The 26,094-nt window shown below is 41.3% G+C and overlaps 1 protein-coding gene across 8 annotated transcripts; it reads right to left on the bottom strand.

The window, feature by feature from the left end:
* Window positions 1–24,440, bottom strand: FMO4 (flavin containing dimethylaniline monoxygenase 4). Of its 8 annotated transcripts, none has more exons than XM_081824589.1 (11): window positions 24,301–24,440; window positions 24,091–24,194; window positions 22,437–22,576; window positions 21,104–21,241; window positions 18,923–19,111; window positions 18,122–18,284; window positions 9,796–9,938; window positions 8,383–8,582; window positions 6,723–7,075; window positions 4,534–4,603; window positions 1–2,385 (listed from the first exon to the last, which is right to left on the bottom strand). In XM_081824589.1, exons 4-11 carry the CDS (start codon window positions 21,233–21,235, stop codon window positions 1,965–1,967), a joined length of 1,671 nt encoding a protein of 556 aa, XP_081680715.1. In that variant the 5' UTR covers window positions 21,236–21,241; window positions 22,437–22,576; window positions 24,091–24,194; window positions 24,301–24,440; the 3' UTR covers window positions 1–1,964. The 8 variants fall into 8 exon arrangements, with proteins under 8 accessions (XP_081680715.1, XP_081680721.1, XP_081680716.1 ...); XM_081824595.1 differs by having other exon boundaries at window positions 21,136–21,241; XM_081824590.1 differs by having other exon boundaries at window positions 22,437–22,572.
* Window positions 24,441–26,094: the final 1,654 nt, after the last annotated feature.

Here is a 26,094-nt window from a genome sequence, read left to right as displayed (position 1 = left end):
TTAAATCAGCAATCATTTATTTAGCAGTACTTTGCATCAGGCAGTGTTTTAGCTGAACAAGATATGGTTCCTCTCAGTAACTCACCATTTGTTAGGAGACAGATTCAAAAAGAATATTCCAGTTGATCCTTAAACAGTGCACCCCTGCACAGCCAAAAATCTGAATAACTTCTGACTTACCCCAAACTTAACAGTACAGTTATACTAATAACCTACTGCTCACCGGAAGCCTTACTGATAAACATAGTCAATTAACACGTATTTTGTGTGTTATTTGTACGATAGACTGTATTCTTATAATCAAGTCAGCTAGAGAAAAGAAAATGTTATTATGGAAATCATAAGGAAGAGAAAATACATTTACGGGACTCTACTGTAGTCACTGAGAAAAAAATCCACGCATAAATAGACCCATTCCATTCAAACCCGTGATGTTCGAGGATCAACTATATGCTACAGTGAGAAAGGGCAATGACAAAGCAGTGCGTGAGGTGCAGTCATTACAAAGTGGGGCCAGCTCTGCTTTGAGGATTCAGGGAAGGCTTCACAGAGGGAGATACTTGAGTGTCTCTCGAAAGACAGTTGGAGTTCCCAGCGGAGGCAAGAGCTTGCGCCAAAGTGAGGAGGCATGGCACAGTTCAGGGGTTGGTAGTATTGGTTGGGAGGTTTGAAGTGAGGCTGGGGGTTTCTGGAGATCGGGCAAATGGGCTCAGATCACAAAGGGTCTCCTTTTCCAGGCTAAGGAATTTGGACCATTATCTCTGATCAAAGAGACATTTTCAGGGATTTTAAACTGGAAAGCAACATGTCTGCACTGGATCCTTTTCATATGCTCTCCATTGTCTGCTCAGTCTGTACTTTCGAAGGCTGACCTCCATGGATGACATCAGTCCGTGTGTTAGTTTCCTAGGATCGCCAAAACGAAGTGTCCCAAGTGGGTTATTCGTTCACAGTTTTGGAGGCTAAAAGTCTGGAATCGAGGTGTCAGCAGGGTTGGTTTCCTCTGGAGTTTCTGAGGGAGAATCTGTTCATGCCTCTCCCCTGGCTGCCAGTGTTTGCTTGCTGGGTGATTCTTGTAGGTCCATCACTCTAACCTCTGCCTGTCTTCACATGCCATGTTCTACCATGTCTCTGTCTGTCTTCTCCTTTTATAAGGACACCTGTCATATGGGATCTAGCTTATCTTGCTCCAGCATGAGCTCATCTTAAATTGATTACATTTGCAAAGATCCTATTTCCAAATAAGGTATAGGTACCAGGGGTTAGAACTTGAATATATCTTTTTGAAGGGACATGATTCAATCTACAGTAGTCGGCAACCTTGCCCTTTGAGTTTTGGTTGGGTTAGGCCATTGGGGAGCATGGACAGGGGATGAGAGGGAGGGAAGAAAATAAAGTTAGAGAATTTATTCCCAAGCTCTGTACTTTGGGGTTACCACAGACTGCCTTCCTCTGTCATCTGAAGGTCATAACTCTTGAGAGGTGGCCCTCTTCACAAAGAAGTCTCTCTCTCTCTCATTCATAATTGTTTTCTCCTCTTGCCTCATTAGGCCTAGGAGTGGTAAAAATACCTCATTGTTACCAGTCTGGGAGTATTTTATTATCCCTAGGATTTCCCTACACTCTGCTCAAACCTTTTGTAATCACCTCCATATTAAAATGTCCACAAATTACCTAATTTGAGTGTCATCTTATTCCTATCAAGATCTTGATGGAAACAGTGACAATATTTTTATTTTAGAACAGTTGCTTAGGTAGCAGAGTAGAATATGGATGGAAAAGGAGACAAGAAAGGAGGCACTGAGACCAAAGAGGAAGACAGTATAATAATTCAGATAAGAGATGACTGGACCTGAACTTGGATGATAGCAGTTAAGACGGAAAGGAGAGGAGGAATGCACAAAATATTTGGAGATAGAATTAATGTGGCTAGGGACAGCTTTTATAATGAATCAGATTCATCCTCACCAAATACTTACTAGATAAGGGGAAATTCTATCCTGTAGATTATCTGGCGCCGATTTCAAAAAAAACGAAGATTTACAGATCAGTAGAAGAGAGGCAAGGAGGATAGGTGCCCCCCAAACTTTTAAATAATGTGACATGGAGGCAGGCTTGGTGGAATCGGGAATGATTCGAGTTTTTAAGGGTTTCAGCGTCCTGTCCCACTGGGTCAGGATGGCGTTTCTGGCTCCATCCCATTTTCCAGGGCCCATGAGGCGGTACTGGTAAGGAGTACAGGGTCCAAAGAAAACTTCCCAAGCTAGCCTGGGATCCTTGAGGAACAGAAGAGGGATACTGGGCTTTGCGCCTATGCATGCAGCAAGGTCATCCAGGTACAGAATGAACTCAAGTTTGTCTTCACTGGTGTCTTTCATCACACCCCTGAGAGGAAAAAAGATGGATCATTTTTCATTTTCAAGTTATAAGTCATCCCTCCTCCCACCATTTTGTTTCTTTTTATTGGAGTCAAACCATGTTTGGGAATGTTTTTCTATGTTGCAAAGAAAAAAAATGAGAGGAGTTTATCTACAAAGGGTATTTGTGAGGGTAATTAATTTTGTTAAAGGGAATGGTAAAAGGAGGCAAGTGGGAGAGGAGCTCCAGATAATGGTTTAGGTTCTTGAATTTGATATGAGGGTAAAAATCTGGTCAGTCCAAATACAACAGTTGAATGAATGAACATGATCAGAAAGCATCACATATATGGCCACCTAAATTATTTTTATTGATGTTAATTTTGGGCCATCTGTGGTGTACCAGCTCTGAATATGACACAGATATGAGTGTAATGTATATGAAAGCTTTATTCCTACCTATTTCTGCTGTTAGTAAACTTTCGTAATGTCCCAGTGTCATTCATTCACTCATTCATTCATTTATTCTTTCAATAAATAAATATTAAGTGTCCATCACGTGACAGGCATCATCCTAGGTGCTAGGGGTCCAGCAGTGAATAAAACAAAGGCCTTGTCGTCAAAGCACTTACATTCTAGTGAGGAAATTAACAGGCTATAGAAACCCCCAGACGGGGCACCTGGGTGACTCAGTCGGTTAAGCGTCCGCCTTTGGCTCAGGTCATGATCTCAGGGTCTTGGGATCGAGCTCTGAGTTGGGCTCCCTGCTTAGCAGGGAGTCTGCTTGTCCCTCTCCCTCTGCTCCTCCCCCCGCTTGTGCTCTCTCTCTCTCTCTCACTCACTCTCTCTCAAATAAATAAAATCTTAAAAAAATATTGAGAACCCCCCCAGCCAAATAGATACATAATGAATCAGGTGGTAATAGGTATTATTAATAAATATAAAGGCAGCTGGGGGGAAGATGCAATGAAGGGACTGGCTGCTGCCGTATTTATACAGTGTTGTGAGAGAAGGCTTCTCAATTATGAGGTGATATTTGACAGAGTGAGCCTGTAGCTATCTGGTGGGGAGAACATTCCAGGCAGAGGGAATATAAGTGCAAAAGGGCTGTGCTTGGCATGTTTGTGGACCAGGGAGGAGGCTGGAGTGACTGGAGCAGTATGGGGGCGAGGTGGGAGGACAGGGGGCAGTGAGGGTGCAGAGCTAGCTGGTTGCTCCGGAGGGCTGCAGAGTTGCAGGGAAGTTTCTGGGAGTGAAATGGGAAGCAATCAGAGCGTCTTGAACAGAAGAACAGTGTGGTGTTGCTCACTCCTGCTGTGGTGTCAAGATCTGACTGTAGAACAGAGTGGAAGCAGGGAGACCAGAGCAGGGGTGACAGCAAGTGTCCTGGTGAGAGATGACAGTGACCTGGTCGGGGGTGGCTGTGGGGATAGCTGGAAGGGTCTGGATTCTGGATTTATTCAAAGGTAGGCGCTGACAGTATTTGCTAACATGGGGTCTGAGAGAAAAAGAGGAGGAAAGGATCACTCTAGGGTTTTAGACGGACCACCTGGAATGAGTAGCGAGGGACGAAGAAGGGGAGAGAAGTCTCACAGCAGCCCATGGGCAAGATGGGTGGGGCAGCGATGGGGGTCGAGAGTTGGTATTTAGACATATTCAAATTGAGATACCCAAGTGGTATGGGAGCGATGACTATATGAAGGCATTTAAAGCCCCAGGCCTGGAAGAGGCCTCCTAGGAGGGAGTGTTAATGGAAGTGAGAAGAGGTCTGAGGGTTAAGGTCCGGGTTCACCAGTCTTTAGGCGTGAGGAGGAGGAGGTACCAGTAAATGCAGGGAAAGAGCATCCTGAGAGGCAGGAGGACAAAGACGCAGTGGAGTTCTGGGGGTCAAGGGAACCCACCATTGCCGTCTGCTGGGGGCCAGGCTCTCTGCTCTGCTGAGGTGATGTGGTTGGTGCCCCCACTGATACATCTAAGGCCACAAATCCGGTTGGTGGAAGAGTTAAGATTAAAAACATATTCTTCTGACTCTAGTGCAGTGATATCCAACCTGCTGTAGCACTTCTCTAGGAATGGCTCTTATACTGAGGATGTGTGTGTGTGTGCGTGTGCGTGTGTGTGAGGAAATATATCGGTAGGTTCTGCTGGAACAAGCTGCATGTCATGCATGTCATACCTTTCTATGAGTTGTTCCTTTTTAGTAGCCTCAGCCATCAGTTTTTGGGATGGAGGTATCTTACAGAGTCCTGTGAGAAAAATTGGAAACACATTAACATCACACGTATTTTCCTTTGAGTTCTCCTCCTCCTCATTTCTGGCCCCCCACTGCTCTATCCTTAGGACATGTAACAGTCAAAGCTTAGCCTGGAATTAGAGGTAATCTCTGGAGGCAAAGTCTTCCTCCAAACCCACTTAACTAGGGTCATCTGCTGCCAGAATTATGATGGACACCCATGGCCCAGCCCTCAGCCTGCATGGGCCCACTGGTCATCAGCACCTGCTCCAGCTCATTTATCTGCTCACACATCACATATATTCATATATAATATTATTTGTATTATATGGTTTGTATATGCCTGTTTGTATTTATATGTGTGTGTGAAAGCCATTCGTTGGTTAAATGGAAATACTAACATTTGACCTCATTTTTATAACGCTGCTTTGACATGTCTTCACTTTCGTCACACCAGGAGCCTCAAGTGTGGAAGCGCCTGATGGTCTCTCGGCCTCACAAAGCTCTGACTGCTTGAGTGGTGGTGAGGATGTGCTCCGTTTCAGCCTCTCACCTACACAGTCCCAGGGCGTGGGCTCTGCTCTTCTGGCTAGGAGCCAAGTGCTGACTCCAGAGGGTGGGGTTACTGGGTACTTGAGCTAGGTCTGACTTCACTCTGTAGTGTACTTGTCACCAGCATCACTTTATCCTGTAAAAAGTGGGCAAGACTTTACTTGGTGTTTCCCGGATCGTCCCCGGAGGCTCTCTGGAGAAGCATGTAATTACTCCTGGGGTGTGATCTAACCGAGTTTCATTTTGTCAGCTCTATCATTCTGATAGGCATTTTTGACCTCATTATAAAACACTTATAAAAACCCCACCACGTACTTAAGAATCTTTTGTGGTTTTAATATAATCAGATAATGCTGTGAAAGCACTTTAATTGGCCTTAAAGAAATAAAAATTTGTGATCGCTTAATGGAACTGTGTGGATTTGATGTCTATTACATTTGAACAGTGTGAAAGAAGTTGATACTCCTTAGTACTGCATTATATCCTATTTATAAATTATTGGTGATTGTTTTTATCCACTAAGGACACATATCTGCTAAAGGATAGCTAGTTGGCGAAATTGTGATTGTTGTTTATATTTATTTATTTATTTATTTATTTTTTTAAAGATTTTATTTATTTTTTGACAGAGAGATAGCGAGAGCAGGAACACAAGCAGGGGGAGTGGGAGAGCGAGAAGCAGGCTTCCTGCTGAGCAGGGAGCCCAATGTGGGACTCGATCCCAGGACCCTGGGATCATGACCTGAGCCGAAGGCAGACGCTTAATGACTGAGCCACCCAGGCGCCCTGTTGTTTATATTTAAAAAGTCATACAAGTGCAATTGTTTAAAATGCTCACTAATCTAAAACTTGCCCTGCTTTAACGAGGTATGATAATAACAGCTGTCAATTTATAGCCTTCACTGTGTGCCAAGAAGGGTGGTGAGTGCTTGGCGGACGTCCATCCTACAAAATCCTTGTGAAAGAGGTTTCATTATCCCCACTGTACAGATGAAATGGCTGAGATTCGGAGAGGTCCTCACAAAGATAATGAGTTTTAGAGTTAGGATCAGACCCGGGTAGCCCTGACCCCATCACTTGTGCTCTTACAGTGAAAACAGACAATTTGGTGTCCAGTGTCTAAAAAATTTTTTACAGGCATTTCTCAAAGGTTACCATCTCCCCAGAACTCAACTTTATCACACAGTGTGCATTATTCCAATAACTTTCTTTGGAAGCGGCACAAAATTCTACTTCTAGAAATAAATGATAAGATTTAGAAGCAAATAAACTAGACTAGACTAGAGTAGAAGAGAATAGAGGATCCTGAAGCTTCAATAATTTCAGTTAATCTGAGAAATGTGATTATATCTTGTCCAAATTTATTCCATCCACAGAATCAAAACCTTTTTCCCACTCTATCACGTTAGCGATATAAGCACATCCATGGTAATATTACCCATATATGAAGTTAAGTATCCATTAAACTCTTTTGATATTTTATGTTACTTTAGCTCATATCTGTTCCATTTGGGCTAAATCACAAAGCACTAATTTGAAGACTCAGTTGATCACGTAGGGCTTTAAATAGAGTCAAGTACCTTTGAATACTCTTGTGGCCCAGCGTGCTTGGAGCTCTGTGCTCGCTAAGATGGATCCTTTAAGGCTGACGAGGCCAATGATAGCTAGTGTTGTTCTCTCTAGGTTTGAAGGAAAGACCTGCTTGTACAGGAATATCTTCTTTGTACAAAGGCTTTTAAGAGGTTCTTCAAGAAAGGGAAAAGAAAATGTGTATCCTGTAGCGAAGATCACAATATCGATGTTTTCTTCCACTGTTCCATCTTCAAAGAGAGCAGAGGTTTCTGTAAATTCCTTCAAGCTGGTTTTCATGGTGACTGTCCCACAAAGGATACAGGTTGGCAGTTCGTCATTCACAATGAATTTTGATTTTTTCCTTTGACACAGAAGAGAAAATTATTCATTGTAGTTATATCTGTGAGATACTTGAGCAAACTATTTATTTGGTCAGTTCAAGGAAACTATCTGCCAAGCCAAGGGAGTGAATTTACCAATGTCGAGTTTAAAGTTTCCTATCCAACTTACTGTTGCAATAACACGTTTTGTGTTCCTACTTCCAGTAGAAGGCATGTGGACAATGTTTAAACCTATTCTTTCCTGCTTGGGGTTTAAAATTCTCTTGAAGTTAATTTCTGGAGCAATGCTTTCCTTGAAGCGTCAGGATCGAGTATGCAACAATCCATTTAATAATCAGTTTTGGGTCTCACCTCACCCAGGCCTCAAAGGATTGACATTAGGCAAAGAGGAAGCTACCAAGAAACTTTTTGAATAAAAATAAAAATAAAAATCTGAATCGATTTATGCTGATAAATATTTTCGTTGTGAACATCATTCTATCTAATCACAACAGACATAATGTCTTTGTAAAATTGACATATCTGGGTACCCGGGTGGCTCAGTTGGTTAAGCGACTGACTCTTGATTTTGGTTCAGGTCATGATCTCAGGGTCATATGGTCAACCCCACATGGGGCTCTGCGCTGGGTGTCGAGGCTACTGGGAATTCTCTCTCTCCCTTGGCCCCTTTCTCCCTTCCCCGGTCACACATGTGCACACATTCTCTCTTTCTCACTCTCTCTCTCTAAAAAAAAAAAGACAAATTATCCATTGCCATTAATTTTCTTTATAAGTTGAGAGCTGTCTTACCAAAGAAAAATATTTGGGTCAAGCATAAAATAAAAGTCACATTTAATGACCTTATATTCATTTCAAAGGCTTTCTTTCTCTTGCCATGTGCAACTTTATACAGATATATATTAAAATATGTAATTCTAGGAATTCCTGTTGGAAATGTATCATCTAATCATTCAGCCAGAGATTTATTAAAAGTTATTTATTAAAAGTTAGCTGGCCATCTGTACTTATGATGCTGCAAATATTCCATTTGTAGATGGCAGCATTCCAAGATTCCTCAAAGCCAATTTTAATTTCCTGATTTTCAAGCTCGAAATGTAAAGTTTTTATCCTACGTTTTCTCCTAGCTTAATGAATTACTTACTACTTTTGTTACCAGAGAATATTCCCATTTCAAGGACTGCTGTGGTACCTGATGGACATTGTCTTAATTAAGGAGCTAAGCTCAGAACAGAATAAACAAAGCAGCATGATAATTATTGAAGATTTTGAGTTCTGAATAAAGCAGAATGAAAAATAATTTTCCCATTAAATAAAAAAATTTAAGTACCCCTTTGTAATACTTAATCCATAATTCTCATGGTTAAATCTTTTATTCAATTCCCTCTCTTGAATCCAGTTTAGTACACACGAGGGCAGAACTTGTGCAATAAAATTAAGGTATCTTCTTGTAATCACCATAGTAAGTGGGTAGCCCCCAACTGAAGAGCGGTGGAGAACCCAGGCACCAGTTCTGGTACTGAGAAGTACCTAAAAAGTAAGGAAGGATAAATATATATACATCATTTTGTAGTATTTTTCCTTGGTGTATTTCAAATGTTGTTATAACATCTGTCCTTTTTTAAAATTTTATTTCCAGTTAGTTAACATACAGTGTTATATTAGTTTCAGGTGTACAATATAGTGATTCAACAATTCCATACATCACCCAGTGCTCATCACCACAGGGGCACTCCTTAATCCCCATCAGCTATCTCACCCATCCCCTCAACCACCTCCCCTCTGGGAACCATCAGTTTGTTCTTTATAGTTAAGAGTCTGTTTCTTGATTTGTCTCTCTTTCTCTCTCTTATTTTTTTTCCCTTTGCTTGTTTGTTTTGTTTCTTAAATTCTACATATGAGTGAAATCATTGGGTATTTGTCTTTTCCTGACTGACTCATTTTGCTTATGAGCATTATACTTTCTAGCTCCATCTATACTGTTGCAAATGGCAAGATTTCATTCATAACATCTGTTCTTAACTGGTAAATTTGTACATAGATCTATAAATGACTGTTTCTGTTGTTGCCGTTGTTTTTGTAAATCACTTTTATCTGATCTATATATCTGTTAAGTATTTTTATCATATTCACTATAAAAAATTATAGGACTAGTAGATATGCACTATTCATCTGGCAGGGTTTTTTTTACATCTAAATAATATAGAATTTAAAGCGACGTTTTGAGAAAGCTATTTTAACTGAGTTAAATAAAAATCTATTCTTTCCAAATCGAATCATTGTCCTATAATTTATGTTAAAGTGGAACAGATTTCTAATTTGTGAATCTATGCTTGGACATTCTAAAATCATTACAGACACTTTGTGGGCAGAGTAAAGGTTGCTTTTATTTTAAAAACAAGCATGGTCAGAAAACAACTTCCCTTTTCTATGTTTCTATGGGGGTTTCGCCAGAATTGCAAAGGGAGAGCGTAAAAGAAAGATAATTGGTCTGGGTGGAATCGTTTGTCCATTTGGTCTTGTTTCTGAAACAGTGCCTCTGAAGGATGCCTAGTGGTCTGACATCCATACAATTTCCTAGACCCCTCTTGGAGATGGTCCAATCCGGTCACGTGTGGATTTGTTGCACTCATGCTGTGTCCACATGATTTAGCCATTGGCCACTGTGTTTTATAATTGTCATACCTCTCTCTGGCCACCAGAAATGATGGTAGGGTGAGGGTGTGGATTCACCCAGGTGTACCTGAGCTGCTGTTCGACTCAGCTCCACTGCCACGTCCCCTGCAGTGTTCCCAAGACCGATCACTAACACGCGCTTGCCTTGAAAGCCTTCTGGGCTCTTGTACTCCTGACTGTGCAGGATCTGGCCTTTAAATTTATGAATACCTGAGGGGAAGGAGGGATCAGAAAATCAGAAGTATCTGAAGCTGTAATTCCCTAGGAGGCAGGCATGGGGTCTGTAGGAAGAGGGAAGTTCCAGAAATATGTCAGCCTTTTGCTCCTGCTGCTAATTGCAGGAAGTAGAAGCAGCACATCATCTCCCTCTCCACTGGATTCTGTGAGCCCAGATATAGATTTAGTACAACCTGCAGGAGATTGACAAGTACAGGAGAATTTGTATTCCACATGAGTGCTCCCTTTGAAAGCAATTACTTGGGGAAATCAAGCTCACTGCAGACAACAGCAAACTTTTCGTGCATGACCCTGAACATCGTTAAGCAAGAAATAGACTGCATTTTACCCAACAGATATAGTCTATGAGAATACGGTTTGTGTACATAACATATTTACAGATTGAATTTTAGTTCAATTACAATTTTCCACAAAAGAAATTTTGTGGCAAGTTCTTTTGTACATAAAGTAATTATTTTTGTGGTTTAAGCTTGTTACTTATACTTAATGTAATTTTACTTTATTATATGCTTAATGCTTTATTATACCGTGCGCTTGTTTATACTCTTTTCTTACATTATTTATATTTGTGTTACTGACCACCTTTCAAGTTCCTAACACTCTGTTAATAGAAGTATCACTATTATGGTATTTATGTATATGAGAAGGGTTCTCAAATATTTCTTCTCTTGATTTATTTTTGGTGACTATCTCCTTGGCATCTATAAAAGACATAAGCCATGGATTCATATAAATGAAGCCTGGTAGTAACAGAAGAAGTAGAGGTGTTTCCAGTGGCGGCTGCAGCCACGGGAATTATGAGGTGGCAGAAGGAATAAGAGTGATGGGGGCAGTGACCGTCAGACCCACAGATGGGTGAGACGAAGCTCTGACAATGAATCTGAAAGGGAAGCTCTGCAGTTCAGAGGGTTTGACAGCTTCGCACCCCAATACTTCAAGTATTTCTGAAATTTTAAAATAAAAAGATGAAACTAGGGGTGCCTGGTTGGTGCTGTTGGTTAAGCGCCCAACTCTTGGTTTCAGTGCAGGTGGTGGTCTCAGGGTTGTGATCTCAGGGTCATGAGATCGAGCCCGCAGCAGGCTCTGCACTCAGTGGGGAGTCTAAGACTCTCTCTCCCTGTCTCTCTGTTCCTTCCCCCACTCTCTCTCTCTAAAACAAATAGACATAGGGGTGCTTGGGTGGCTCAGTCAGTTAAGCGTCTGCCTTCAGCTCAGGTCATGATCCCAGAGTCCTGGGATTGAGTCCCGCATCGGGCTCCCTGCTCGGCGGGGAGCCTGCGTCTCCCTTTGCCTGGGGCTCCCCCTGCTTGTGCTCGCTCTCTCTCTCTGACAAATAAATAAATAAATAAATAAATAAATAAATAAAATCTTAAAAAATAAAATAGAAATAAATCTAAAAAATAAAAAGATGAAACTGTCTCCCAGAATATATCATTCTCTTATCATATATTGATTGATTGACTGATTTACTTAATAACATTTATTGCACAGGTAATATGTGTAACACAATATTTTAATTGGATTCTTTGCCTCCTAAGGCCCCCCAAGCTGGAAACTGAACACAATGCTGGCCGTATTCCAAGGGATGCGTTAAACCCACTGTGCAGGATTTGCAAAGAATGTGTATGCAGACCCGTTTTGGCAGGTGAGAATTCTACCACTGAACCACCCATGCTGCAGACCCATTTTGGGATCCCTAGCACCTCACTCACTTTTGGGGATTGGAGTTGAAGTGGCCAGGAGCTGGAAATTGGAGACTTTCAGGAATGAACTTAAAGTGCTGTGACGTTTTCTGTCCCCTGGACATGGGGGCACGTTTGAGGGGCTGCAAGGAGACCACTGTGAGACCTTGACCCTTGGAGTCTCTGAAGCCTGGGGCCTGGTGTTTGACCCAAGCTTGACAGGCTGTGGCCACAGCTGCTTGCAAGGGGAGCTGGCTGCCCTGGTAGCAAGTTTTTCCTCCCCCAGCTCAACATCAGTCTTACAACTACTTGTGAAAGATCCATGGTGATTAGTGAAAAGCAGAAAAGGCATCTTTTTTTTTTTTTAGAATCTTTTGAAGATTTTATTTTTTTAAAATTTTATCTATTTGTCAAAGAGAGAGCACAAGCTGGGGGGGAGATGCATAGGGAGAAGTAGGCTCCCTGCCGAGCAGGACTCGATCCCAGGACCTCAAGATCATGACCTGAGTTGAAGGCAGACGCTTAACTGACTGAGTCACCCAGGTGCCCCAGCAGAAAAGGCATCTTAAAAAGAGTAAACCTTGGCCAGATGTCAGAGGGGTTTTGACAGCATTTGAAATCATTACCCAAACAGTTGTAGCTCTCTTGCATTCTGGTCTAAGTAAAGATTGACAGAAATTCTGGTATTTATTCCCAAACTGTTCAGATTTTGGCCAGGGCTTTGTCTTCCAATGCCTTGTCATTTCCTTGAGGAAATTGTATGATGACTTGATGTTATTTTTTTGGATTGCTGTCATGTTTGAAATATTTACTTTACCACTGAAGGAGTACAGGACATGCTACCCAAAATGTGCCACTTTGATATATTTATTATTTTCAAGTGAAGGATCTTGAAAAAGAGCAAAGGCAGGGAGAGGCTTTCTCTGAACTCCCCTCATCTGCCTTGGAAAGGACTCCTATGGTCATAAATCTCTTCCCTGGCAGTTTCATCAACCAGGGAAGATCGGTTCTTATATCACAGAAGAGGACCGTAGAAGTCTATACCCAGACAAACGTCACAAATGATCGTATCTCCTATCCACTCTTCTAAGAGCCCATTCATCTTTCTAGAAACATTTGCTCTCCCCTGGATGGCCTACATCCCCTCCCCTTTCCCTATGAAGATGGTATATAAACACTCAAATCTCACAGCTTTTTTTGGTATTCATTATTTTCCTATGGTGCCCCCACATTAGTATTAAAAATTAATAAATCTGTATACCTTTCTCCCTTCTAATCTGCCTATCAAACTGAGGAGGGTAGACGGAAAGTCTTTTCTCCCTTACAAAACAGAGCTGTGCATTTCAGCATACATATATGCAGAGTGGGGGTCTTTTTTTTTTTTTTTTGACAATTCACCTGTAGTTTTTTTTTTTTAAGATTTTATTTATTTGACAGAGAGATAGCGAGAGCAGGAACACAAGCAAGGGGAGTGGGAGAGGGAGAAGCAGGCTTCCCGTGGAGCAGGGAGCCCGATGCGGGGCTCGATCCTAGGACCCTGGGATCATGACCTGAGCCGAAGGCAGAAGCTTAACCGACTGAGCCACCCAGGCGCCCCACCCATACTTTTTTTTTACAGAAAAAAGGCAACGTCAGCCAGGACACATGTATGTACATCTTCCTTTTTCTAAACCAGAGCAATAAGAAACTTTAACATTAATAACTTCTAAACTCAGGCAGATGGAACTTCAATTTAATGTTTCATCTGAATGGAGTGGGGGTCGTTTTAGAAAGAAAGAGATTATAATCTTTTCCCTCAGAATAAATTGAGGGCAGGGAATCCTTAATAGATCCAAAGGACATTTTGTATTGCAGTTCTAATAACACTTACAGAGTGATTACATGGATTTTTCTCACAATAACCCTTTGAAGTCTATACTATTTTTACACATCTTACATATGTGGAAACAGATTTGTAGGGATTATGTGATTTTTGTGACATCACACTTGTCAATGAATAGAGAGCTGGGAACTTACTTCAATTAATTAATTAACAATTAATTAATTTGTAAGTAGGTTCCACATGCAACGTGGGGTTTGAACTTGTGACCCTGAGATCAAGAGTTGCACAGTCCACTGACTGAGCCAGCCAGGTGCCCTGAGAGCTGGGAATTTATCTATCTATCTATCTATCATCTATCTATCTATCTATCTATCTATCTATCTATCTATCTATCATCTATCTATCTATCTATCAAGATTTTATTTATTTATTTGACAGAGAGAGAGACGGCAAGAGGGGGAACACAAGCAGGGGGAGTGGGGCAGGCTTCCTGCTGTGCAGGGAGCCTGATGTGGGGCTCCATCCCAGGACCCTGGGATCACGACCTGAGCCGAAGGCAGACGCTTAACGACTGAGCCACCCAGGAGCCCCGAGCTGGGAATTTAAATGCAAGTACTCTGATGCAAGATCCTGGACTTTTAACGTCCGTGTTATGCTCCAGTACCCTCCCCTGTTTCTTCCAGTATCATTCTGTCATGGCTTTATGCACGGTAAATTGCATTGTTGTTACTCAAAGAATGAATTCATGTTACAGTTTAGCAGGAAGTTACCTTTTACAAAAAAATATTAGTGAATTGTGCTCAGCCAGGTGCTTCCACAGTTATTCTCTCAAGTCAGATTTGCAGCAATCTTCCTGGAGGGGGTAGTTATTCATCCTTGTCTTACAGGTAAATCCATTAGTGCTTAGAAAGGTTAAGTGATTGGCTTAAGGCCATATAATTAATAAGTACCAGAGACAGGATTTAAATTCCAGTTTTATGACTCCAATTTTGTGCTACCTTTCAAGCTATTTTTTTCCCTCAAATGACTTAAGTGATTGAGTTTGCCCTGGAAATAGAAAATAATTATCTTTAATTTGGCACCAGTAATTTTTTTTCCATTTCTTTTTCTGCAAAAGAGTGGGTAGAATTCTTTCATGCCAACACCCATAAGTTCCACTGAGCTGTTCTAGGTCCTGTTCTAGGTCCTGTGCTAGGCACTCCATGGCTAGCAGCTGATTTCATCCTCAAGCAACCCTAGGAAAAAGGTGCTATGAGTACTTCATTTTACAGGTGGAGAAATAGGGACTTAGGACACAGGATTTGCCCAGGTGCCAATAAACGTCAGAGGCACAACTTGAACTTAACCACATGGTAACCACAGGGCGAGGCTGCCTCTACTCGGACTATGGAAATGATTCTTAACCTTTAGTTTCCATCAGAATCACATTGCTGGGGAAACATTAGGATTCCAGGGTCCCACTTTCGGAGGTTCTTATTCTGTAAATACCACATTAACTTGCTTTTAAAATAAGCACCTCAGGTCTTGGTGGTTGTTGGGAAACACTGTGCTGAGGTCAAAGCCTACGTCTATCATTACACTAGTTCTTTTCCTTCAGGCTGTTTTCATAAAAGACTGTTGGGTAACTGACTTCATTCAGTAAGCACATATTAAACATATACTATTGTCACGGAAAATTACTTCAAGGTTCAGCTTTCATTTTTACTGTATTTTCCTTTTTCTATTTCACATCCGTGTATGGGGATGGGGACAGGGAGAGGAGAACTGGGGACTACTGAGCACTTCTGGAGTGCCATCCCCTCACTTTGGGGAAGTCTAATGCAATATAATAAATGCATCATTTGATGCCAAGGAAATGCAACATTTAGGGGAGAGAAGTTTTCAGACAACTGGGCAGTTTAACACAGAAACATCAAAATCTTAATTTTTTTTTTACAGAAATCTTTCTGAAGGGTATTATATATTTTATGTCCTAAAACTAGAACATACTGATAATTCAAGGTCATCCTTATAACCTTCGATTATTACATTGTCCTCTTATACAGTGACACCCTCAGGGTCTGCCGAGGGGCATGGGGCTTAGTCTGCCTTGTCACTAATTATCTCTGGAATGCTTTGCTGCTGTGGTTTGTTCATCTTGTATTTATCGCCCTAAGGTTATGTGTTAGGAAATGCACTTGAATTCCATTTATCATGCTCACAAAGTTTAAAGAGATTTATTAATAATTGATCAAACACAATTAGGCATTCACATCACTCATCTATAACTAACGATCACAATTGATATGTGGTCAGAGAGTCACTCTTACACACCTTTTGTGTGTGGGAGAGGGATGCAGAACTCGTGTCTGCGTTACCCGCCCAGGGGTTCCCACCTGGGATACAGGAGGAGCTCGAACTCTGGGGTGGGATGGCTGCCGAGGCGGGAGTTATAACAGAGGGATGGATAGTTCTTAGTCTGGGGGAATCACATGGCTCTTAGGAAGCAGCTCCTTCTGAACAGTTCTCAAAGGGTTCATACCAGTTCCCAGTAAGTCATGAGTCACAGCGCTGGTAGCTAACGTTGATGGAGTGCTCCTATGTGCTCTGTCCTCCGCTGAGTGTTTTACATGGATGATCTCATTGAATTCTCATGACCGCTCTATGAAATGGAGTCATTGGGTGAAGTTTACCCAAGATTCTGCAATTAGAACCGGGATGTGCTCCAGGCTGCTGACTTTAGGATTTTGTTCATAACTAGTATGCTAAAGGTCACTTATCATCAAGGGTCATTGCCCTGAGGGAACTGGAGCAGATCAGAACTCCTTAGAAAACTTCCACTGTGTCCACTCACCAGGATTCCTCATTCTGGGAAGACAGAGGAAACTGGGGTATCTGTCCTGGTGTCCTGCTGTCACAAATCCTTCTAGAGTCTGGTCATAAACTTAGACCTCCTGAGGAGGATTGCTGAAATCTGTATGTGTGGATTTCTTCCTTTTCCATAATCTGGGCTTTGGGGCAAAAGAGAAGGGCACACCAATACTTCTAATGCAATCATTTCTTCCCCAGAGATCATTAAGGTATAGAGAAACGTTTGCTCTCGAAATGATCTCAAACTACCTTGCGATTCTATTATATGTTTGCCCAGTCTCTTTCCTTGGAACCAACTCTTCCAGATTATACACTTTTAAACTGCCACAAGGATCCTCACCTCTCAGTACTTGCCTGATCTTCTGCAATAGCATCTTTTAGTCAGAGTCTAAGTGAACTGAGGGTAAGCCAAGCCAAACCTGACAAGACACTACATTCCAAAAACATCAATTATTTGACACTTGTAACACATCTCCCCGTAGAAACTTCTTTATAAAAGGTGCTTCTATATTTCTTTAGTCCAGTGCCATTGTGTTTTTAGCCCACAGGCTTGCTGCAAGTCTGAAGCCCAACCACCATTTATACAATTGCTTCTTCGCAAAATTATGCACTGAAGTCTCACTTGATCCCTAAAACATTTGTTTAAAGTGGGATATTTTGTTAATTTGAGATTACGTTTATAAGATTTACAAACATTTTGGTTTTTTTGTTTTATTGGCCCAGGTGTGCAAGTTTTATTCTTCACACTCTTCCTTAAACGTTCTTTCAGTTCCTTAATGAAGTTTCCAAACTTCACTTACTCAATTGCCTTTAAAGCCACTTATAAGTGACAGAAGAAGAGTAGCTGTACTACATTTTAATAATCCTCATTTGATCTCAAAAGATGGAGATCTGCCAATCATCAGTATAGCTGCCTCTTGAACAACAATGGGCTTGAACTATGTGGGGACACTTATACATGGATTTTTCTCAGTAAATACCATACAGTACTATAAATGTATTTTCTCTTCCTTATGGTCTTCTTGGTAACACTTTCCTTTCTCTCGCTTACTTTGTTGTAAGAATATGGTATATAATATATAACATACAAAATATGGGTTAATCAACTGTTTATATTATTAATAAGGCTTCCAGTCAACTGTAGGCCATTAGTAGTTAAGTTTTTTGGGGAGAGTCAAAAGTTATACGGGGATTTTTGACTATGCAGGGGGTCAGCATCCCTAACCCCTGGGATGTTCAAAGGCCAACTGTACATTTCAAAAAATGTGCTGTTGGAGTCAAAAGCATTTCCAAAAGGAATTTCTAAAACTCCTTTGTGGTGACAGCCTTGGTATAAGAGATGTATGGATTATTATTGTGGTGACTGTTTTGAAGGATGAAACTATTTCTTTGGATGTATAATTGCTGCTCTGTTTCTTAAAAACAAATCTGTCAAGTTTCTTTATACTCTCACTTCCTTTAAGTTACTGAATTACAGATCACTCCTGATTCAAATGACCTGTAATTCAATGACAAAATTCAAAAGCTTGCATTTTTTTTTTATGACACCTCAGCCTTATGTGATCATTGAACTTGAATCAGACAGGCATGATAAACTTCAGTAATGGCAGCATTTATATTAATAAGTAAATAAGAAGACACCTACATAGTGCTTTATACCTTTCAAAGATCTGTACATATTATTTCTTAGGGTGAACACAGAGTCGTCTCTAATCATTAGGAATTATTTCCAATTCAAATAAATGACTTTCTTCAAGGAGAACCCAGAAGAGTAGACATGGTCTCAGGTAGAAATGACTCACCAGGAAAGGACTCCAAAGGTAAACGGGGATTCAGGTAATGTCCGGTGCAAACCATGACAGCATCAAAGACAGCTCGTTCCTGCTTCCCCTCTGTCTCTGTGACAACATCCCATTGACCGGTTTCAGAGAAGTCTGGACGCTTCGTTATACTGCACACCGTGGTCTGAAAGTGGCAGACAAACACTCACTTTCTGTCAATCACCTTGGGACCTCATGAAATGGCTGGTATGGTAACCATGTTTGTTATTTCATGTGGGCCAAACCTGTCTCAGGGTAAGAGGTCTGTCAATATTGGTTTATCTTCCTGATAAAGAAATTAAGTAACCTGTACAAAGTCTCAAAAGCTGTCCTAGTGTAGGACCCAAAACATCTGCATGCCTTCACTGGAAGGAAGAAACACTTAGTTCTTATTCCCAGGGAGGAGATGAGTTACAATACCGAATGCATTGGGAAAATGTAGGAAGAGTTTGGCTCATTATAATTTCTGTGGTTCAGATTCCTAGTCATTTCTTCCCAGCAGGTTTCACGAACAAAATTCATTTTTCCTTTCGTCTCAAGAAAAAAATTTCTAAATCGTATCCCAAATAAGAATTTGGATTCAGAAGAGGACTCAGAAAAGTCAGTATCTTAATGATTTATTTGAGTAAAACATGAGAAATGGGAGAAGTGAGGAGCCTTTATTATCTACCTTATTCAGATAGAGATAAAATCAGGAATAAATTTACTTAGGATCTCCTTTCCATTAGATTGCTGAATGGGCAGCCCCCATTCATTAACCTTCCATAGCCCAAGTTGTCTTACCCTAAACCGAATGTATTTCAGAAGGTCAAAGTGCTCAGCAAATTCTTTGAGATAGTCCCAAAATTTTCCTTGGTTCATGAAATTGGGATAATCTTCTTGGAAGGGGAAGTCACTATAACATGACATTTCTTTGCAGACATTTGTCACTAATGATCTGTAGACCCTGGTCATTCCATCTTTAGAAGTTTCCTGTGGTGAAACATAGTTAGCTTGATGGGGTGGGGGAGGCAGGAAGAAAAAAGATTCCATTTATAATTCCAAAGAGTTCCAGGAAAACAGCATTGGATCTCCATGTTATAGTTGTCAGAAATCATTGGTGAGATTGGAATTATTAAACACAGTATCCTTCTCAAACTACAAAGAAATTAACAAAATTTAGCAGGCCTCTCCAAGACTAACATTGCCATTCAGTGATTCCATGAACATGGGGCCTATGGTCTGACTTGCTTATTTTTTTCTTCTTTTTTTTTTGCCATCCTCAATCTCTCCACTCATGAGGACTTCTTCCTCTTGCCTTTGCTCACAGAACTGCTCACTGATTTTTGTATTTATTGTCTAGGTATATTTTCTTTTTCTTGTTTTTAGATTTATTTATTTATTTTAGAGAGAGAGAGCACATGTACAAGTTGGGGGGAGGAGCAGAGGGAGAGAGAGAGAATCTCAAGCAGACTCTGCACTGAATGTGGAACCCAATATGGGGCCCGATCCCATGACCCTAAGATCATGACCTGAGCCAAAATGAAGAGTTGGACGCTTAACTGACTGAGCCACCCAAGTCACCCACCATGTATATTTTCAGTCACTTTCTCTTTATTGGCTCCTTCCCATCAGCACTTATACTGAAGACTCTAATTTTATTTTATTTTATTTTTTTAAGATTTTATTTATTTATCTGACAGAGAGAGAGAGCACAAGTAGAGGGAGTGGCAGAGGGAGAGGGAGAAGCAGGCTTCCCGCGGAGCAGGGAGCCTGATGAGGGGCTCGATCCTAGGACCCTGGGATCATGACCGGAGCCGAAATCGAGAGTCAAACGCTTAACTAAGCCACCCAGACACTCTTATTTTCTTTTTCTTTTTTTTAATAACTCAAAATTATTTTCTAAAATTTATCTGTATTACTTTAGAGTGGGGGAAGAAAACCAAATCAACCGTGGGGTCAAATAGCAGAAGGTACAAAAACCAAACCCAGTGTTTTCTTTCCACATTGACATTTGGTGGCTCAATCAGGGTCACAGTACACCAGAAGAAGCTTTTTCCCCTAGCACACTATAATCCTAGGGTTGTGACCATACCTGCTTACATACATTTGCTATTTCTGTTTTCTTCACCGTGTATCAAGGACTGGCCCATGCCACCTTCTCCATGAAGGCTTCCCTCATACCAGTTTGAAGTACTCTCCTCCACCATGAGCTCCCACTGAACGTTGCTTTTCAATTACTACTGAAACATCCAGTATTTAGGCCGCTTATCTTCTGACACTTTATACTCCACCAACGGGACGGATCCCTAGGTCCCTGCTGAAGATCCTGCTACTCCCAGTTACCAGGACCAATCCTGGCCCGAGGCAGGTGGTATTTGGCCACTTCCAGCCCTTACTTCTGTTGCTCAAGTCACCTAACAGCTGGCCTAGCCCTAGGTGTAACCACCCCAGGAAGCACATTCCACTCCTTAGAAGGATTGATCAGTGCCTTGGCTCTTTTTATTGTGATAATGTGAAAACTATCCAACCGCCTACCCCAACCTTTCAGGGTCTGGATTCTTGCTTCACTCTTGCCAATTCTCTTCCCAAAGACCTGAATAATCCTGTGGGCTGGAGCTCCACTCCCTGATGCCAACTTCCATCCTTCCAAAAGCGTCATCTGCTCCATATTCACAAATGCCATTCAGCCTAACCTATGCGACACTGTTGCTTTGTCTCAGAATGTCCATGGTCTAGAAATCACTGTAACTTCCAATACTATGTTTGTGTATCAGACTTAACTCTTCCTTCCTCCCTCTTCCAACTGCCCCTGCCCTGCCAAGTCTCTAAGTTCATCACTATGCTGCACACAAGCCTGTGGTGTTGCAGTGAGCTGCTTTTTTAGGTGATCATCAAGGTAGGCTGAAGCCACCATGCATGAACAGGGACAAAGCAGACTGCCAGATTATGACTGATGGAGGTGGGAGGGTACAAACTACGCACAGTAAACTTCCATAGTCCCCCGATGTCATTACTTCTCTCAAAGCAGGTGGGCTCCAGGTCCTCATCTAAGCAGCACTTGATGGAGGACAGGCCACTCACACCAGCTCCAATCACTGCAACTCGCCTGGCCATGGTACTCTGTTGGGGGAAAGTTGGGCTGAGCTTCTTTATATGACAAGACTGGAGGGAACCTCCTGTCATAGAACTCAACTCTTATAGTGGTATACACACCCTCTTTGAGCTGAGGCAGATTCACATTTTGGTTAAAAATGAAATCAGACTCTGGAAATCAGAGTGTTTGGTTTAAATCTTAGTGTCACTTACTAATAGTGTGACCTTGGACTAGCTGTTTGTCTTCTCTGGGCCTCGGTTTTCTATAGAGTACAATGGGAATGGAAATAATAATAATAATAATAATATCTTAAATATTTGTTATGAAATGAAATGATTGATATGTTGGAAGGATTGTAGAAGTGTGTCTCCTACATAGTAAGTGCTCATTTAAATTTAGTTCTTATTATTAATTAGTATAGTCAGGACCTTGATCCCCTTAAGACTTTATTTATTTTTGTTTAATTTTTAAACATGTTTTATTATTAGTAGTAGTGTTTAAGTAGGCTCCATGCCCAACGTTGGGCTGGAACTCATGACCCTAAGATTAAGAGTCGCATGCTCTACTGACTGAGCCAGCCAGGTGCCCCTTGGGACTCTAGATCCCCTCAGTATTAAAAGGGCCCTTTGCTACCACCTAGTCCCTCTGGACCCTAGGAACTGCAGCTAGCAAAAATGTTAGTTTTATTCAAAGCATCTAGAGTCCTGAAGAATAGCTGGCCATGGGTCATCTCCTGCCATACAACAAAGATATTCCATGAGTTAAGGGCGGGCCTTAATCTTGCACAGAGGCAAGACAGACTGACCATAATTTAGAAGAAAGCCCCCAAAGAAAGTTATATGGGACATTCTAGATGAGGTCTTATAGAAATGTGGAAGCCCATGTTTGTCAGTAGAGACTGGAGGAAGTACGTGTCCCAGGGATTTATAGCCAGTTTTTCTTGGTATTATAATCTGGATTTCTGCAAACATCGATATAGCTTTTGTACTGACAGATGGGTTAACCACTCAGTTAATCCCAGCAAATTGGCTATGTTGAAGAATTGTCTGAGTTTTAAATGAAGTGACATTACTTATACAAAAGTGCCTACCACCAAATATTTATCAGTGTTCATTCCCTAGCTCCCTAATTGTCTCCCTCTTTCCCTCTCTTTCTCCTAGAAAAGACAGCTCACAAAGACAAAATTAATCAGCAAGTTTGGAAATAAATAGGCATATATACCTGTGGGTTCCTTTGGGTTGAGGAGTCGGATTTCTAGACAGCTTTTAATCAGAAATGAATGGCCTCCGCCAATAAAAACACTGGAATTTCCAGGCCACTAGGTAGAAGCCTGAAGTTGGTCCATCTCAGCTGTGCTCTGTCTTTGCAGTAATAACACAAAAGAAATGGTTGCTTAATTGAACTGGTAAAGTGCAAAATGGGCTACAGTGAATATACTGGCAGCAAACTGATTCATTCAACAACGCACCCTGGGTATCTCTAAGTGCAGTTACTGAGTCAAGTGTGAGGGACCCAAAGATGAAGACCCGATGACTAAATAATAGTACTAAATAGACCCAGTGACTGTCCACAAGGAGACGCCACCATATGGAGAGATGTGGACACACATGATATCACATGGTATGTTCCTGTAATAGCAGCGTGCTCTGGGTACAGACGTTTGCAGCACTGTTGGGCTGTTTAACTCTGCCTGGAGGCCTAGTTAGAGACGCTGAGTGGGCTGTGTTTTTCTGGGGTGAGAACACCTTGTCCTTTACAGACCAACTTAAGAGACTGTTCAGGCCGCAAAAACAAACTGGGAATTTATGTCTCTTAAAATTACACAACACTTGCAGATTACAAATCTCCGAGTGAGGGCAGTGATTTAAAAAACAGGCTTCGAATCACTGAGGGAAGTTGGTGAGTGAATTGGAAATGGGCAGATGTGGGTTCTAGTTCTCCCTCCGCCTCTAACCAGCTGTATACATTTAAACAATATCTTTATTTCCCTGTGAGATTGTTCCCACATTTGTAAAACAGAGGTTTCTAGTGGTTTTCCCCTTTTCCCTTCCAGCCCAAGAGAATTGTTTTTATGTCTGAATGACAAGTATTTGGTACCAAAATAGGTGTGAATTGAAAGGTAGGAGAGATACTGCAGGCTTGAAGGATGGGGAGGGGGGGAACGGTGGGGGTGGAGGCTGGGGGCTGGGTGGGGTGAGGACATAAGGTGTGTGTAAGCTCTTTGTAAACTAGAAAGGGTGCTATGAATGGAAGGTCCTCTGTAGCTCAAATGTTGCTTATAATGAGTTCCTTGGTAGAGATGAGCCCTAAACTATTGAACTGGCTTTTGAACGACATGAAAACCCCATCCCAAACCTGCCAGACCAGAAAATGTAGGAATCATTTTCGAGACATGGAGAGATTTGGGTGATTTGCAAATCATGCGGTGGATTAGGATTTATTTGAATCTCATCTGTTTATATTTCTTATCATCACCCACCAATGCCCTTACATTGTTATAGAATTTCCTAATACCAAACTGTGGAGGATTTTATGTTTCCCAATGCCTGGCACTACCAGTTCATCCATCAGATGAAATCAGAGGTGAGAAGAGAATTATAGAAAGTCCCATGATTCTATGATTCCAACCAACACCTTTCTTTCAGATGGTTTCTCCCTACAACCTAACTTTGTTTCCTTACAATGCTCCTTTGCTTTCTTTCTCCTTAATTTAACCCTAATCAAGAGGCTCCTGAAGAAGAGAATCACATACATTTCTAAGGAATGCACTTACCAAGGAGAATATTCATCCGCTGAAAAAGCAGTTTCTGGAAACATCTCCCCATTAAAAAAAAAAAAAAGACAACAGCAAAGAAGAATAATCCAGGACACTTACCTTGTTGGCACAGAGCAGATACTCTGACAAATTATTTCTCAAAGCAAATAGACAAAGACAGTGTTTGCCTTAAATTATTTTTTTCAAAACTCAAAGTCTTTGTTCTAAAAGGAAAACAAAGGAAAGCTGACTTTGATCAAGTGGTCTCAGTGAAACAAAACCATTTGCCTTCCCAGTCATCCTGGTGACAGCAGAAAGTGTCCCACTCACCGAGGATAAAAAGTTGTGTAGGACAAGAGCTGGATACTTCCGTGATCTCAGGGGAGGGCTAAATGACGAGTTACAATACTGGCTTTGGAATCAAAGAACGTAAACTACTTCTGCCCCTTTTCCCCACCCTCTTAAACGTCACAGTTCCGGCAAAGCCGGAAACTTCAAGGAAAGCTTGTTCAGCGGCTGCTCTTCTCATGGTAACCTTTAGAGGGCGCCAAAGTCACCTCCAACGTCACAGTCGTTCCTGAAACAGGCCTGCGGCCTGCCAAACACTTTTGCATCGTTAGTCCTTTGAGCCATCATAGGGGCAGTCCAAAGAATAAAGTAATTTAGGTGACTGTCACCTCATCAAGTTCTTTCATGTCTAGAGTTCTCTAACCCCAGAAATATGATTTTAAAATCCAGAATTTATAAGGGATTTAAGCTGTGTCATCCTTTTAGAAAGGGTCAGCAGAGGGAGCTGGTAAAACGAGTTTGAGAAAGCATAAAATTAGTTTTAAATATTAGCCTAGGGAACCGTACAAAAGAATAATTACAGAAGCAACAATAGAATACTAAATAGGCACCATCTTTTTTTCTTCTCCATCAAGTGCTTGGAAGCTGGCCATCTTAAGTTCATTGAATGGTTTCTGGACCAGGAGCACAAATGCAATGTCCACAGGGGTCAGGAGGGTAACTCAAAGGAGGAGAGGGCCAGGTTAAGATCGACTGGAAAGCACATCTTCAGTCTGTTAGCTTCAGGTAAATGGTGCTATTTGAGAACATGAGCCCAAAATTGCAATTTTAGACTCTTCAGTAGAAAATGAAAATCCAGATTTTTATATGAAATCTTCAGTTGGTAACAAATTAATTTTTTATTTTCAAAACTATTATGCTCTCAGAAAAGTTGAAAGAACGGTTTTGTTAATGAACAACAATGTATCCCTCACCCATATCTTCAGCCATCAACCTCTTGGTACATTTTCTTCTTCTCTTAATACACACACACACACACACACACACACGTGCACATACACACACCCATCTGAGTATAGTCTTTATTATTTTTTTTGAAGATTTTATTTATTTATTTGAGAGAGAGAGAGAGATTGAGAGAATGAATGGGAGGAGGGGCAGAGGGATAAGCAGGCTCTGGAGCCCGACGCAGGACTCGATCCCAGGACCCTGGGATCATGACCTGAGCTGAAGGCAGATGCTTAACCGACTGAGCCACCCAGGCGCCCTGAGTGTAGTCTTTAAACACCAGGGATGCCATCAGGATATTCCAGCATATATCTCACAAGAATAGAGGCACTCGTCCACACATTCACATTACTATTACCACATCTAAGAAAATCTATATAAATTCAATAATACCAGCCAACAATACCCAGTCTACTTTCAAATTTCTTCAGTTGTCTCCAAAGCGTTCTTATCTAGTGGCATACCAGAGCTGGCTTGTACAGTGAGAAGGTGTGCATCTCTTCCAACTCCAAGTTCAGTGATATCACAGTAGCTGGACATTCATTGGTCAGGGTGGGAATATTTATACCATGGAAATTAGCAATTACGCTAAGTCTGGGATCCTCTCTATCCCATGGCTAGTTTATTGGCACACCACTCTTTTTTGAGGTATAACTGATACACAGAAAAACCCTGCATATATTCAATGAATGTAATTTGATGATTTTGGAGTTTGGACATATTCCATACACTTGTGAAACCATCACCACAATCAGGATAATAAACATACCCATCACCTTCAATAAGTTTCCTCATGCTCTTTTTTTTATTTTTTATTTTTTTTTAAAG

This window comes from Leptonychotes weddellii, chromosome 6 (assembly GCF_054177405.1).
Source record: "Leptonychotes weddellii isolate Sample4059 chromosome 6, ASM5417740v2, whole genome shotgun sequence".
In the NCBI taxonomy this organism is placed as follows: domain Eukaryota; kingdom Metazoa; phylum Chordata; class Mammalia; order Carnivora; family Phocidae; genus Leptonychotes; species Leptonychotes weddellii.
Note: the sequence above shows the minus strand (reverse complement) of the source record. Positions and strands in the feature narration are given on the sequence as shown.